General features: G+C 42.7%; 1 protein-coding gene across 4 annotated transcripts in view; it reads left to right on the top strand.

The window, feature by feature from the left end:
- vex (somatomedin B and thrombospondin type 1 domain containing protein vexed) overlaps window positions 1-17,412 on the top strand; it is a 102,851-nt gene extending 85,439 nt beyond the window's left edge. For all 4 annotated transcript variants that reach the window (XM_032440400.2, XM_002058147.4, XM_070210107.1 and 1 more), the window contains 3 exons: window positions 3,175-3,295; window positions 14,266-14,342; window positions 14,498-17,412. In XM_032440400.2, the coding sequence (XP_032296291.1) occupies window positions 3,175-3,295; window positions 14,266-14,342; window positions 14,498-15,102 (803 nt within the window). In that variant the 3' untranslated portion in view covers window positions 15,103-17,412. The remainder of the gene's footprint in view (window positions 1-3,174; window positions 3,296-14,265; window positions 14,343-14,497) is intronic.
- The last annotated feature ends 190 nt before the right edge of the window (window positions 17,413-17,602 follow it).

Below are 17,602 nucleotides of genomic sequence, written 5' to 3'. Positions count from 1 at the left end.
AAACCTGCAGCTTATCGAGTGCCCGATACAGCTTCCCCGCTTGGCGTTTATTAATGGCTACAGGGTATAGAAAGCAAATGCAGCAGCGAAAAAAAATGCGTAGCAGGATCAAAGCAAATGGCAAAATTAATAAAGGAAACTGCACAAAAGCCAAGCGGAAATTGCGAAGCAAAGCGCGTGACGAGCTCCCAGCTGTTGCATATTGCTGCAACACAAACAACAACAACTAAAGTAACTCCCATAAATACGTGCAATTTGTGTTAGGTAATTGGCCAGGCCGCAAATTCAATTTACGTCAACGCAGACTCAGGCCAAGATACAAGCGAAGACGCCGAGCGAGCGGCAAAATGGTAGACAGCACAAGAGCGAGAGGCGGCGCGTCGTTAAGTATGCTATTAAAAATTGTGTAATGCCAAGTTAATTGCTAACAAACGAGCGCCAACTAAGTGCACGTGTGTGTCTATGTGTATGTGTGTGTGTGTAAAGTTTGCGGCTGTGCGCCTTTTTTTGGCATGTGTGTAATAATTAAGGTAAACAAACCCGCCCGCCCACGCCCACACACACACACACACACACACAGACACACAAGCACATGCCACACCGCGTACACACACACACTCACGCCCCTTTGAGTTATTTGGGGTGGGCGTGACACAATGCCCAGTGCCACTTACAGGTGAGAAATGCTCTGAATTTAGTTACTTACACTGAGCGACATCTATCGGTGAGTAGCTAGAAACAAGGAGAGCAGATTAAGTGCAAGCGTTTTCTTAATGTTTCAAAGCATTAAAAATGTCTCAAATGACATTTAACAAAGATCTTTAAACACGGAGGCACAAAAATAGCAATTAACAGTTTTAGCTTTAAGCTTCCGAATTCACCAAAACAGGTGGAATGCGTATTTTCCACTTCCCTCTCACTACCACCCATTTTCCACTTCACTTTCACTTTCAGCACCAAACGTAACAAATGTGAAAATATTCGATTCTTAAGGCTAAAGCTGTACATTGATCATCAATCAGTCATCAATCAGTCAGTCTGGCTAATATAATAAGCTGCTGCGACATTTCTTACAGTGTGGCAACTACGTGCGCACACTTTTGGCGCTGACTGTCGTCGTCGTCATCGTCGTCATCATCATCCGCGTTGTCGCCGCCATCGGCAGCCACAATAATGCGGAGTGCTCATTAACGTTATAAAAATAATTGCTGAACACTCACATTCACTCATTCGCTGCCACACGTTCATTCACAACGGGATGTGAATTACGGGCCATGTGCTAAATTCCAATTAACTTGCTTCAATGTGTGCGTGAGTGTGCCCGTGTGTGTGTGTGCGTGTGTGCCTGGCCCAAGTTGGTAATCGTCCAAGATGAAAAACGTAACACAAACTGGGCGTCGGGTGACGGGAGGCGTGCCACAACAATATGGCATTTGATTATGCAAATTTATGTGCATATGTGTGTGTGTGTGCGTGTGTGTGTGTGTGTGTGTGAGGCTGCTGACGCCCAAAATTATGCAATACATATGTGCAGGACAGCAACCGCTTAGTCACGCTCTCCCCTCTCTCTCTCTCTCTCTCTCTCTCTCTCTCTCGTTGTTTTTATCTCTGACCCTGCCTTACTGGCTCGCTCACTCGTTTCACATTAACTCAAAAATTGCTTTAAACTTGGACCATCATCATTTGTTTACCACAACAATTTAAAAGCCTGACATTTAATTTGCCGTGAAACGTGCCAGCCCACGCACTCATTTTCCCTCTTCCCTTCTCCCTCTTCCTCATCCTTCTCCCGAGATGTATCAGTACAGAGTTAAAAGTATGGAGCTGTGGTACAACATAAACCAGCTTGATCTCTCTCTATCATTCACTTCTCTCTCTCTCTCTCTCTTTCGTTCTTCCCATTCTTGGTTTATTAATTAAAGAGCATATCTATCTATCTATTTTTCGACTAAAAGATACCCTCTCAAAGATCATTATTTCAAGTCCCAGTAAAATATTCTTCATTTAGAGATTCGATGACTCTTATAATCTGCCTTAAACAAAATTTTGATAAATGTTTATTCTTCTTCTTAGTATATTCTTCTTCTTCAATTTTCTCAAAGACAGGGTCGATTCGAAATTCAAAACTTTTTTAGTGATTTTTTATTGAATATCTCGGGTAAATATCGTCTGATTTTTCAATGTTATACCTTTTTGAATTTCTAGGGATCCCTTTTAATAAATGACAATAAATTAAATCAACAATCAAAAATTGATATAAAAAATTTTGACAAAAGTCGGATCGGATTCGACATTTTAATGTTTCTTTTTTAATATCTCATTTTTAGTCTCTTTTGGGCTTGCAATATGTCTACACTTTCTATTAGCCAACTCCTGTGGGTGCAGGATAGTGAACGAGGGGGGGGAGTAAAGACTAAGTACTTGGTCTTCGTCTGTCTGTGCCCCACGTAGTCAGACCGAGGCACGCTCCGCAATGGCATCCACAGCTGGGCCAGGTTTACATGGCTCAGGTTCTTTCTTTGCACGCGTTGGCAACACTTTTCACGAGTCACGTGAATGGCACATATGGCCACCTGTACCCCCTTCCTCTGGTCTCTTTTGGTTGGGTGTCAGTTACAGGATTTGCTTTTGGCACTGTCGATTCCAGTTTTTCTGGGCAATAGTCAAAAGTCAGCATGTTTCATGAGTGGGGGGTGGAGCCACGTTGGGGAGCCAAGCTGCTTTTGGTGCTGTTGCCGTTTGTTGTTTGCCGTCGCTTGTTGTTCCTGTCAGCTGGCGTTACCACCTCCTCTGTTTTTTCTTTCTTAGCTTTTTTTTTATTCCAGTGTTGTCTAATGGCATGTTTTGATTTCGCTCTCAGCTACGCAAACATCAAGCGAAGCCAGTCAAAGCAAAGCGAAAGCAAGCGAAACGTGTGGCATAACCTCAGGCACTCAGGCACGCATTTTCCCCCAGCTCACACACACACACACACACGCAAACACTGGTACACAATCTCGTTGACGAAATTACAGCCAGCTCTTCCGGCTAGAGCCTCGGCGTTTACCCGTCCAACACGTGACTTGGCAAAACAAATTGATTTTCACGTGGCTTTTTTGAGCTGAGTTGCCTTTTCCCTCTGAGTTGCCTTCTTGGATTTTCGTTTTAAGAAACGTTTCTTCTTGCTTCTTTCAGAGATGGCCCTGCTGCTGCCCGCCGCCCTCTCCCGCAGCCACCATGCGAACAACAGCAGCGACCTGCACCACAATCTGCGCACGCGCTACCGCGACTCCTACAAGCACAATCGGGATCATGAGTAAGTAACCGCTACACAACACTATTTGAATCGTTTGATGGTTCTAATCTGTGCAGAAGAAAAAACCGAGGTAAGGCATTAGGTTTAGGTTATCTGCAGTTAATCAGCCTTACTTCGGGTCCTTTACGACATTTTGTGGATGATGTAAGATATCTCTTTCCTTGTCTCTCCTGTTGTTTAGAAAGTAACTAGACGTACTTTAGATTATTGCCACCATCTGAAAGCTCTAAAAGATATAGAATTTACAGCCTTAGTGTAATTTAATCTTAAGATATCGAGAAATAGTTTAAGCAAAGGAAGAAACTAAACATAGATTCCTAAATATATACAGAAGTACCTAGGTAAGTTGTACCCACATGTATCTAAGAATTATTTAGAAAATCTTTCCTAATGGTTAATGTTAAAGATTTCTAGAGATCAGTTCTAAGAGAAATTACTTTCATAGTACTTAAGATTTTCTTATTTTTCGCTCTACTCTCTCTCTCTCTGTCTGTCTACTCTCAGTCTCACGCTGTCTCTCTCTCTCTTTCTCGCTCTCTCAGCTTAAGATCTGTCTTTACAGATAGCTCTTCCATAGATCTAACCTTCTGCCATTAAATATCTAAAGATTATTTTACGCTTAATATTTCAATTCAGGCGCCGAGCGTGAAATGATTTCCACTTGTCTGGACCTTTTTCACGCATGAATTTCTTTAATTTGACTTCTCGATGCTATGCGAAAGGTATGGAAAATCGTTCGCCAAAGCCCCTTTTACGACATTAGGCAGGGGTGCAGCGGGAGGAATGGGGAATTTCAGTATTAATCCCAAATTTGTTGCTAGCTGTTGTGTTTTTATGGCGCGCGGCATGCAAACAACAATTTCATGTTGTAATGGGCAACTGGCAGTGGGGCGTGAGAAGGGAACGTTGGCGAGGAGAGGGTGCGGGATACGTCCAAGAATAACATCAGCATAAGCGCCAGCAATAAAAATCCATCATAAAAGGCGCATAAAAATTGTATAAAATCCACGCCTTGATTTGACGCGCTGTTAATTTTCGTCCTTACGACTATTTCGTTGTTTTCTTTTCCGTTTTTCCTCTTGTTTTTTTTTTTTTTTGTTCGTTGTTTTCCCCTGTTTTTGTTTGTGACTGGAAAATGTTTATGATTCATTCCATTCGTACACAGACAGGTTGGCTAGGAATCCTTGACTGCTCCGTGCCCAAGTGTCCTTGATGTCTTCCTTCGATTGTCGGCAAGCCAAACAAAGCATAAGGTTAAATAAGTACAAGTATTCTAGGTCTAGTCTGGTCTAGATCCGATCTGCAGATACCCTGTACAATGTTTAACGCACGGTATATACTATATATATACACTTATTGTCCAACCTATCAATCCGCTTGTCTGTAGATCTCTTAGTTATCAAGGGCTGTCCTCATAATTTGTCTAGACTTGAAGATACCCTGTATATTTCCTTATCAGCCACAAGTACTATGTGTCGAACTAGACCGGATCGTGCCTTCATATAGCTGTCAAAATGTATACCCTATTTCTGATTACTATATAATAATTCCCTATAAAAAGAATCAATCGTAGCCTAAGTTTTTGTTTGTTTGTCAAGATATTGTATTTATCAAAGGTTTCACAATTCTTCGCGCAAGTCTGCCGAATCGACTGGCATGTCTTCTTATTTCTTGCTTTTCTTTCTAATTACAATAATTATTTAATTTTTTAATTTGGGACTGTGCTGTGCAACATCAACTTTTGAATACCCTTTAAACTCATTAGAAGAGCGGACAGCATGTTCTGTGCATGTCCTAACCTCAATGTACGACCAAATGCGAAGATTTAGCCCGGAACCTGGACTCGGCTCTAGCTGTCTCTCTCTCTCTCTCTCTCTCTCTCTCTCTCTACGCTCACGCTACACAATTGCGAGTCGCTGATTGCAGAAGCAGTAACTAGAGGGGGAGGGGTGGGGGTCCCCTTGCTTCTGCTAATAAGCTAACGGACATCAATCACGTGCCGCATACGCCGCGTTGTACCCCCCTGGAGGGGGGTGGGTCAAGCCAAATCGACGACTTTCGCTTGCCTTGCTGCTTTGTTGTTGTTGCGGTTTATAGCTGCTGCTGTTGTTGTTGTTGTTGCGGTTTCTTGTGTCGTCTCTTTTCAATGCTTGCTGCTGCTTCTTCTTCCTACTTAAGTGTTTCGCTGCTCATCAAAAGCCGTTTATTATGCTGCGCTTTGCTTTTGTTCCGTTGCTTTTGTTGTTTTTTTTTTTTTTTTTGCTCGCACACGAAATTAAATTAAATTCGCAATTTATTATTTTATGCCTTTTCCATTTTCTTTCAATTCAGCTCAAGCTTCATCCATTTAACAGAAAGAAAAAAATAAAAAAAAATGAGAAAAATAAAATAAATAGTTAGAATCGTGTTGCCAACTTTTTGCCTGCAAATTCGATAAATATTAATCGATAACTTTTACTTTATCTTTAGTTTTGTTGAGCTAAGTTGGAAATTCTTATGAAGTATATGTAAATTTAAAATTTTCTGCAATGCACAGTTAAATTCGATTCGTTTTGTGGTTGTATGAATAAATTCAAAACAGTCCAGCTCAGTTCTTAAATGAAACATTCAGCGAATAATTCATCGAATCAATATTTTACAATTCCTATCCGTTTTAACTCGAGACTTGGCCACACTTTTCGTACATTGCGTCGATTAAGGGAAAATACAAAAAAGTGCTGCCAAGTATGCATGCAATATCGATAGAGATTTATCGATAGCTTTCACTTTTGCCCAGTTGCAATGAGTCAAAGTGAAAATAATGGAATTGAGGGTTTTCTATAATTTAGTTTGGTTTATTTATCGACTGAATAAATATATTCAACTCGATGGCTGAATGACTCGCCAATTGATTCATAAATGAATCATTGTTTCACAGCTTTCTTCTTTATTCTCACATTTTTTCCTGCTACAAGCTTATGAATAACTTATGAATACATGTTCGCGCATCGATAGAATCGAAAGGTACTCGTTGCCGCACACAAATCAATTCAAAGTGAATCATAATCGGCCCTACGCCCCCCACCACGCACCCAATACTGTCCACCTCTGCCCCTGGCCACAATTCACTTGTCCAATGATTTGTTAACTAGCGACAAACTTTTATTGCCTGGGCACAAAGGACACAGGACGAAAACACGAATTATGAATTATGCGCTCAAATGCGGAGAAACACAACAGAGGATTGTAGAGGATTGGGGAGGAGTGATGGGGAGTGGTACTTGCGCGCAGAAAATAAATAAATAAATTACGCAAATAACAAATGGAAAAACAAAAATAAAAAAGAAAGAATAAGCAAGCAAACAAAATGCTAACAACAACAAAAGGAAAACTTCGCACCACCGAAGCACAAATACCCTTGAGGAAATGTGCTGCAAAAGTGCGATAGATTACTGCTTTAATCAACATTTAAAATACTTATAAGTTTTTGCCCCAAAACGGCTTCTAGAAGTGCACCCGACTTATCGATAACTTTTCCCGTTTACACAACATCGATATATATCGATATGCTGTATCCAGCAGAGCTTAAGAAGATTTCACACAACGATCTCAGGGACTAGAAGCGCAAAATTAAGCGTAACTACTCCTCTTCGATAAATTGCCTTGCTTACATGGCATCGATATATATCGATAGAATGTTGTCTGCGCGTTTCTCGAAGAGGAATCTTGCCATTTCTCATAAAGGACATGGCTATAGCGACTTATTGATCCCATATAAATGTTGATATTTATGTATGTATATACATTGTCTGCCCTTTGTGTGACCCACATTGCATTAGAAATTGTTGGTACCCTGTGGCAGGGTATACAAATAATAATTCGCCACAATTTCATTTACATAATGACAGTGCGAAGCGATTGCCGTGAAGGAATTACAAAAGCAAACAGAATACACAGGATACAGCCATACAGGATACGGTATACAGGATACAGACCTTTAGCCTACAGAGCCGCCGTCCCTTGCCCCGCCATGAGTTCACCCCTCCGCCCACCCCACTCGGGTATTTCACACTTTTTAATGTGATAAATTTACAGGGCAACATGGAAATCTGCAGTCGACAGACTTTAAATGGGACAAGACCGGCCTACAGGCCAACGACTCCAGCTACAACTCCACCAGCTGCCCGGCGTGCTGCAGCTCCTGCTCCTGTCTCCCCTCATCCTGCAACGCTTCTGCTGCTTCACCTGAGTTGGGTGCGCAGCAATAAAACGTTTTAAGCAAAAATCCCCATGAGGATTAGCTTGGACCGCATAAATTTGCAGGCAAACAGAGAGCCAAACCGAGAAGAGTGGAAGGCAGAGGGGGGGGGGGGGAGGAGTGATAGAGAGGGGTGGAGCTGGTGAGAGGCAAGTTGATTGCTAGCCTTTAAGTCATCTGTGTGCGTGTCTGTGGCTCCAGCTGAAAATTGAAGACAATCGTCCTGCGAATTGACAGATTTTATGATACGCGCGAATACACACACACACACACACACACACACACACACACACACACACACACACACACACACACACATGCACACTCATTTGCATAGCAGGTGAGGCACACACCTGCCTCTCAGCAGGCAGTTAAATAAAAACCATAAAAATGCGTAAAAGCTGCTACTTTATTTTCATTATGCAGAGCGAAAAAAAAAACCCAACAAACACAAACACACAAACGCAGCCGCCTACGTTTTATGCCCAGTTGATCTATGTGTGTGCCTGTGTATGTGTGTGTGCGTGCGCGTGTGCGTGTGCGTGCGGGCGTGTGTGTGTGTGTCGCTGTGCTTTGCATACTTTTAGGGGGCACTCAAAGTCTGCTTTTCAAATTGAATTATGCACTTAATGGCGAGGCCGAACTGAAAGAAAGCGAGTCGCAAAAAACTGAACAAAAGCGAAAGAGAGAAACAGAGAGCGGGAGAAGAGAGAGAATTGGCAGGCGGAGATAGTTAAAACGTAGCTTTAAGCGGCTCAAAGGCCACACGAAATTGACGGCAATCAACTTTCTAATTAGTTGTTAATGCACTCAAAAAAAAAAAAAAAACTCAATTAAATGGTAAAGTTATAAAAGGAATACATAGATGGGAATACATTTTAAGATAGTTTAAAGAGATATATAACTGTTTGGAGTCAGCCCAACTGATTGACTAGCTGATTGATTGACTGACTGACTGACTGACTGACTGACTGACTGATTGATGATCAAGCCGTAAGAATTAGGAAGCGGAGCTATTCACTGTGGTTTCGACAGTGGTTTCACCCGCAAGCGTGGAAAAATCGTGAAATATGGTTTTATGAAACTTTTTTCGTTTAACATTCGATCTAACTTCTAATTAATTTCAGGCGTGTTTGGAAATGGGTATCATAGATATGATAGCTGATGTTTCGCGTTCAAATTCACTTTCAAGGATCTATATATTTTTTCACACTTTTCGTAAAATCCACCCTTCTTAGCGGAATATAGCGGTTAGGGGCGTTATTTAAAATTCCGTCTGACGGGCGGAAAATGCAAGAATGCAAGAAACTTGGCTCGGTCAAAGCCGGGGCACACCCGCTAGTCAGTTACAAATACGACTAAGCTGTTTCCAGCCCAGTTCACATTTATCCAAATGAGAATGGAATTAAAATGTTAACTTCGAGGCTGGGTCAGGGAAGTTGCAGCCTTAAGGAAACGGTTCGTGGCAACAAGTTGAAACAGTGCAAATAAAAGAAGTAAACGCAACGAGAAACTTTTGCGGCTGATTCAAGTGGGGCAAGTGGCATGCGACATGCGGCATGCGGCATGTGGCATGTGGCATGCAGTGTTTAGCTAAGTCAAATGTCGACATCATTCTGCCAATTGGCGCCGCCCCCTGAAAAAATGTCATTTTCTTGTCAAATATTTTGCCACTTCAAAGGACGCGCCGACAACTGTCAATGGCAGGCAACGACTGCGACAACAACAAGAACAGCAACAGGAACAGGAATACAGGCACTTAAAAAAGTATTTGCACTCGTTTATATGAAAGGCAAACACAAATAAAACATGTAAGAGCTGCTGCCATCGCCAGTGACCGACTAGAAGATACCCTAAAACTGAACTCAACTGACGTTTAAAGCCTTCCAGCTTCTTGCTACACATACATGCACAAGCAAACTCTCTCACACACACACATACGGCTGTGCTTCGTCTTTCTCATACCGTCGGTGCTTATAGTCCGATCTTTTTGAACAAACAAAATGCGTTAAAGGTGTGGCTAAAGAAACATACTATTACATGTATGGTAGTATTCATTATTGTTGTTCTGCTATGGTTGTATTTTCCGATAACATAAGATATCGATAAGCAAGTGAGCTACAAATTGTCAGAGGAGTATTAAGAAAAGCATATTGTAGCATCGTAATAAAATAAAGTGTTGGGTAGATAGGATAAAGAGATGGTGATGGGAAATGGAGACGAGTAGAACGTCCGGCACTTTATGCCTGTCACATGCGTGTGCACTGAGTGAATATGCCCTGTTGTCGCATTTACAATGGGTACAGGAGCACATTCGAAAGAAGGAAGAGCAAAAAAGAAAAGAAAGCGAGGTCTGGCGCTTCTCCGGCTGCTAAAAATAATTGCTTGACAAAGTTGGCTCACAGCTTGCGGCCGCTTGCTTGCGGTGCTCCCCACTGCTGGAGGAGCGGAGAGGGGGTCCTTACCCATTGCCGCACAGTAAACCGGAAACGAAAACGACGCGGCGACATCTCAATTTGGATTTAGTCGATGGCTCCATCAGGCAACATGCGACAGACGACAGGCGACAGGCAACACTCGCCACCGGACCGTGTTCGAGCCGGATTGGACGGGCTTGGTCTTGGGCTTGGGCTTGGGCCAGCTGCAGGCCGGCGGCGGCGTCCGTGTCTGGGGCTGGCCAAAGGAAGCACTTTGCGGCGCTTGAGTGAGCCGCCTGAATGGCCAAAAGCCGAGTGAGTCTCTCTGCAGGACTTTCGTTTAGTTTCCTTTGCCCCCGGGCCACGCCCTTTGTCTGCGGCACCGCCCCTTAATGATGATTGAGCAGCGCGCAAATCTTGTTGCATACTTTCCTGCGACCGACGGCAATGCAAAGGGACAACGCCTGGAACTAGCTCTTCGCCAGCATCGCCACCATCGGCCGGTTCATCGTCCTTGCACCGACAGTTTCGCTTGGCTGCCCGCGCAAATAAAGGACATATATATATATATATATCTCTACGTATATATGTCTATGTATTATGCATGCGATTTTGGACCCCTCGCCGTACCCGTCGTCGTCCGGCCGTATCAAATAATTGATATTGACAATGTATAGTTGGCAGCTCGGCTCGATGGATGGCTGGCTGCTAAAATTAGCACTGCAAATAGAGCATGTGACAGCGGGCAGGGGACAACGGGGCGTATGAACACATTTGACACGATTTAAGGACAACACAACAGGGCAGAGAGCTGGAGGGTATGGTATGAAATAGAGCCTAGAAGGCAACATAAAAATATATTTGCCATGGTTTCACTTTTAAGCTAAATTTTACTTAAATGACACTTCAAATAGAAAAAGAAAAAAATGCAAAAGCGGAACGCTGTCGAAGGCATGTTGCCAGGCTAAGCTAAGTAATATGAAGCGACAGTAAATATAAATTGATTTCGACTGCAGCTATCAACAGAGAGAGCGGCTATGCCCGGCCAGGCGAATACCCTAGCAGACAAAAGGCAGAGCTGAAAGTGGGGATATCTTTTGTGGGGATATTTTGACTAATTCTGCCTGATTAGGCTGATTCGTCCAATAAAGATAAAGCTATGAGATGCTGCTCCGATGTTGACAGGATTATGTAGAGGATCTCTGCTCCACACTAGCTTGTTGCGGAAGAGCCACTTGCTTCTCTCTTGGCCCTCTTCCTGCACCTGGAGAAGGCAGTTTGGCAGCTGCTTGAGAGCTGGACTGGCAGCTGAAACATTCAACTAGATACGGTTTAGTGCAGCAAGGTACTGCTACATCCTACGCAGAGTTGAGATGCTAAGAGTCTGGCCTAACGATGGTCTGCATGACCTCAAGTGGTAAAGTATCTGGATAAGCGAACCGGCCACAGTCTAGACGACGTCGTCCCCTCTCCAAGCTGCCTATTCGGCTGTGAGAGAAGAGTATACAGCTGGCGATACGGCATCCAGATCTGGAAGCAGATGGCTTCGTAAACGGTTCCAGATGTTTCAGTATAAATTGATTGATTGTGATTCGAGCACAGTTGCACGATGCTTCACTGTGAAACAGACAAGATAAGATATATTTGTTGTCGCTTTCACACACTTTATGACAAATTTATAATACCCTCTTGAAGAGTATTAAGACTAAGCAATGCGAAATAATCGCTCGGCTAGCTTTTGATGACAGGAATCCATTTAAGACCTTTGAAAATTAAACAACATTTTCCTGTGTCCCAAACGGACAACTTCTCATGTGACATTTTCTACAAAATTAAGCAAAACATTGTCACATTCAAATGTTGTGCATGGCCGAAATGTAAATCCTCATGGAATCGGATTAGTTTGGACAAAGACTTGGCAATTGTGGAAAGATTAAAAAAGATTCGAGAGATTGGGAAGCCGCATTGCTGCCATGTGAACTAGGCTGAGTTTCAGTTCTTTGTCATCGTTAAAGGTGGCACCCCCCCCCCCCCCCCTCACTGCAGAAGTTGCTTCCACTTGAGTTTAATTATGTTTTGCTGCTCAAGTTTTGTGCATTGCCTTGTTTATTTTTATTACTCTGTGCGGCGGCTGCCACCAAGTTTATTTACATCAATGTTATTTTTTCCTATTTTCCTTTCTTTTTTTTTTCAATTTACCTTTATGGCCTGGCCGAGCTGCCCGTCAGAGGCTGGCCCGGACAGGCTGTGCGCCAAGTTAATTAAGTGCTCAGCTCGGACAAAGCCGTCGACGGCACGAATTATATTTCTATCAGAGCCGCCATTTTTATGACCTAGTCGAGGCTATTATGAGTTTGTCACCAAATTTGTGACGCCCAGAAGTAAACACCATGACATATATATTTATTCTTGATCAGCATCAAGAGACGATTCAGTCTACATTCTTCTTCTACATTCTCTACATTCCCTAAAGTGCCTTCCACTAGAAGAACTACATTCTCTACATTCTCCTATGTGTTATCCTTTATGTCGATATATTTTCCCTCTGCTAAACTCGAGTTGTTAGTTTTTAGAATGGCCCTGCGCTTTGGCATATGCATACTTTTGTTTAAGCTCTAAATATTTCATCAATAACCGGATTCCACTATGCTCAATAAATGTAACATTTACAAACTTCACATTCTGCGGTTCCATAAGCAAATTTCCGAATGTCAATTTAGCAAATGTGAAAAATATTGTTTCTTATGGGAAAACGTACAGGCAACATTCACATTTCACATTCGCAAAAAATGTAAGAAATGTTGACAGTGGAATTAGGCTCTAATGCAGAATGAAGCTCAACTGTGTGTGACTAGCTGCTGGGTATCTCGCAGTCAGGCAACGCCCATCTGGAACACTCTCACGTGTTGTTTCGTTTGGTTTGATTTTTTGAGATTTTGTGATTTTGATTTCCGTGGCGCCAATTGAATGCAGGCCCCGGCTAATTCGGCGATTTGCTAATTGAGCCCTTGTGGCTAAGTGGCCAAATATCCGCCCGACCGATGCGATGCGACTAAAACTGGATGAGGGCAACAACGTTTGAGGGCGCATTTGAATTTCCGACGCAATTTCCGCTGTCAACACCTTGACAGCTGTCAAGCACACATACACCCAAAGCCACTTGACAGTCGTCTCTCTCTCTCTCTCTCTCTCTCTCCCTTTCTATATCTCACCTTCTCGCTTTCTCTATTGTATTTGTTTTTGGATTCGCTGCGTTTTTTGCGTAACGGAAACGGAAATTGTTAGGCTTAATAGACAGTTCGAATTTCCGGTTGACTAGCGGCGCCTTTGAACTGTTTGCCCCATGCCCCGCCCAGCCCCGCGGCGACCCCTCTCCCCTTACCTCACCTCAGGAGCTTTTCTTTCTTTTCGGCTGCGCTCAAATGCGCAATAATCATCATTCTGTGCTGCCGTCGTTCCTCCTTCGTCGTTTGGCCTTCGCCTATCTGTCAGCCCTGTGCCCTCTGTCCTTCCTTTATTCTCCTTTCCTGCCATTTTCCAACTTTATGCATTTTCATGGCTGATGTCAAAATTCATTGTAATGCCAAAACGCAGTTAATAGGCAGCCCCCTGAACTAAATTTACAAAAAATTAAACCTAACCGAGTGAGAAGAGATTCAGTGAAAAGAAATTTCATGGCTTCATAATCTCTATGAAATGAAAATAACATTATCTATATAATTGTCTATTATTATTTAAATAATATATATTTATATCTTTATATATCATAATGTACTAAAAGTAACTACTCTGTAAATACGAGCTTTGCAGCTCTTACAAATTGGACCATGCCTCAATCATCAGTCAGTCAGTCGGTCGATCAATCAGTCCAACACTTACTCAATCAATCGCCGCAAATGAACTTATCTTTAACATATACGTTTTATTATTAATCTTTTCGCATATATGCTGCTACTATCTAGTCTGCTGTGTAATCAATCAGTCAATCAGTCAATCAGGCAGCTAGTCAGTCAATCAAACGTTTAAATCCATTTATCTTTTATATACAGGTTTTATTATTAGTTCTGTCCCTGCAGATACTGTGTAGCGATCCAGGTAATCAGTCAGTCAGTCAGTCAATCATTCAATCAAACAGTCAATCAAACAATCAAGCTTTAAATTCTTTTAGATAAGCTCTTCATTATAAATTTATTTGTGTTTTTATACATACTGCATAGAGATCGAGGCAATCAGTTAGTCAATCAGTCAGTCAGTCAATCAAACGCTTTATCTTTTATCATTTGCTAATTAATTGTCTTGCGCACTTTTTCTTTCAGATACTGCGTAGAGTTCGAGGTAATCAAGGCTTCGAAGGCCTGCCACAAGCTGCCGCCCTACAATCTAATGCTAGAAGGTGAGTACTTCGAAATATGTGTAGAGTGAAAACTCGCTTGGACGGACACTGGCTGCCATGTTGTTGAGATGAAAGGAGAGAGTTTTCACTGTACAGTCTATATTAGATTCAATTGAATCGCAGACTAATCCTTTAAATTTTGCCTCTTACCACAGGCGATCGCATTACGGTTCGCTGTGACCTCGAGGCGCTCGTCCAGGATGCAGCAACAGCTACCGCAGGTGGCAAGCAGGGCAGCCGTGGAGCAGCTGCAACCACGACGACTACAACACGCAAGACTCCAATGGCTCAGCCCTATTCGATGGACGATGGCGACGACGCAGACCGGCTGGACAGCAGCAGTAGCAGCAGCAGCAGCAACAACGAGGATGACAACGAGGACGACGAGGAGGAAACTAGTGAGGAGGACGATGCCCAGAACATGCTCGAGCCTGAAGCTGAACCGGAACCGGAACCGGAAACGGAAGTGGGCAGCAATGAAAGCCACGAATACAAGCACCAGCGCCAGTTGCATCGTGCACGCTCCGCGACTTCCAAACGAAGCGCCGCTCCAATCTTGCCGCCAGCGCTCCAGCAGAAGCAGCGGGAGGAGGAGGAGCAGCAACAGCTGCTGCTGAGCTATCATTGCCGTGGCGAGGGGCTGTCGGGGCGCACGACGCGCTGGAGCGCGCTGCCGGCGCCGTCGTGTCGCGGCAAATGGCTGCGTCTGACCATCGGTCCGCCCAAGAAATGCAACCATGCGCAGTTCATCTTCGTCTAAACCAGCAAATGGCATTGCGTCGAAATTGCTTCTTTTTTTTTTTGTGGTGAACCATCCGATTGACACGTCAATATATAGAGTATGGTATCAGTATGTGTAGGGTAAACGCGTAGTCTATGTAGCGAGTACACAGTTCCCCGATTCCCCGATTCCCAGACCCCAGCTCCAGAACCCAGCTCCAGACCCCAGCTGCAGACCCCAGCTCCAGCCCCGCACCCGACTAGCCTGAATGGTTGCTGCCACGCGCTCACTCATCCATATCATATCCTAGCATCATATCGAACTTGCAGCTGTCTATAACTCAATAAGCGCCCCTTCCTCAACCCCTCACCCACACTCACACACACACTGAGACAAGAGCTCGCATATAAGTGTTTAAACTTTAAGAAAGTTAATTAAGAATTGAAATAAAGTGTACGTGTTTTTTTTTTGTCTCCACAAGCCCCACTCTCTCTTTCACCCTCTCTCTCACTCTCTCTCTCTCTCTTTCTCTCTCTCTCACACACTCACTCCATGCATAATCAATGTACCAACCAAATAAAGAAGCTATAAGAAAGACAAGTTTACTTCGGGCTCCGAAGTTGAAATACCCTTACAGAAGTAGAGAAATATGAAAATGGCATAGACAAGATTATGCCAATTGCAGCTATATGGCATGCTATATTATAATATATAGAATAACTATTTAATAATATATGAAGCATTGTTAAGGAAAAGCAAACCATATTTTCCAAAGAATTTTCCCAGTGCACCCATTAATATAGTTGTCCGATGTTGGAAAGATTTTGCTCATATGTTGGGCGCATGATATGAATAATAAATATCGAATATATAATTGTCCGATCCGTCCGACTTAGACATATATATATGCTCCATGCTCGATGCTCCATACACATTTGAGGACACAATTTGACTAACCTTTGCAAGGGTATTTGTGGAGAGGAGAGTGCAATAATCGCTCGCTATTAACACGCAATTTCAATTGTTGTCCGTTGCGGCGAGTTCTTACTGTACCAACGTTGTAAATAGATCATTTACCCAGTGTCCAAAGCTGGAAATGACACAACACAATTTACCGACAAGTCTTCTCCAAGCAGTAGAAGAAGAAGAAGAAGCAGCGGCTACAACTAACTAGCGCTCCGAACCGCCCGCCACCCCGTAAACCCCTTTAGCATAGATATATTTATATATATATATATATATGTGTGTGTATTCCCACTAGGGATTGGATTCAAGGCAGCGCACTTAGCCTGTCCGCATAGAAATGAATGTACCCCATCCAGATAGCCATAAGAGATGCACCCACACACACACCAACACACACATACATGTGCAGCAACAATTTGTAGTGTATGTGCTTCCGTCGGCTTAGACATATGCAATTAACAGTTAATATATTACTTAAACACTCGCCCTTGCATGCATGTGTATATCATGCTTAACCATTAGCTCTTCATTTTACTTGCAAAACTAGTCCTAAGCACACACACACACACCCACACACACACACACACCTACACACGCACACACACATGCAGTTCCCATCGCATAAGATCAGAATGCATTTCTTCGTGTAGATGGAGTATTCCACAAATTCAAGAATAATTTAAAACTGCAAATCTAATTAAAAAAAGACGTTCATAACTCTTAAATCTCCTCAACTCTTCTCAACTCTTTTGAACTCTTCTCAACTCTTTTGAGCTCTTCGCAACTATTCCCAACTCTTCACTCGAAGAATAAACCAAGCTTTTCTTTGCTATTTTTGAAATATTTCTAGATGAAGTTTTCTACAAATTTCAGAATATTTATAAACTGAAAATCTTAATAAAAAGACGTTCATAGTTGTATTTGTGGCATAGTAGAAATATTTACCAAAAGCGTTCTTCTCTGTGTGTTTCTTCCGGGCGATACGATAAGAAAGTGTTTCGCCTGGTAGATAGAATAGCGATAGCTTTTCTATCAGCAATTTTTTTGCTCACTTTGCAAGCATCGTCGCTTAGATGTCTTGTGCCGTTCTCAAGCATCGCCAAACTATCTTCTCGGCGTTAAGAAACACCTTTGCACTCGCATATTTGAGAGCACAGATCAGTTCCCAGAGTTTCAGCTAAAAACGTGAAACCCAATTTATGTGTCCAACATACACACACACGCACACCCTTACCCATGGAAAGATATATATCAGAAAGCAAAAAAGAAAAGAAAAATTAAATGAAATAAAAGTTCTTTGGGCTAAAAAAAAAAAAAGAAAAAAGAAAATTCAAAATAAACTTTAAGGCACATACGAAAGAAAATCCAGAAAGAAAAACTAAAATAATTATTCGACTAATGTAATGAAAAATTGAGCATTCACAATAAAGAAACAAATATAATTTTGAAAACAAAGCCGAAGATGCGTTGAACGCTTTTCATTTTTGTTTTTTCCAACAAGAACAAGAAATTTTCCAACTTGTCGCGCCTCGTTTCGCTCCATGGCGAGGCGGGGCGGGGCGGGGCCGCGCTC

The sequence above is a fragment of the Drosophila virilis genome, chromosome X (assembly GCF_030788295.1).
Source record: "Drosophila virilis strain 15010-1051.87 chromosome X, Dvir_AGI_RSII-ME, whole genome shotgun sequence".
NCBI classification, from domain to species: Eukaryota; Metazoa; Arthropoda; class Insecta; order Diptera; family Drosophilidae; genus Drosophila; species Drosophila virilis.
Note: the sequence above shows the minus strand (reverse complement) of the source record. Positions and strands in the feature narration are given on the sequence as shown.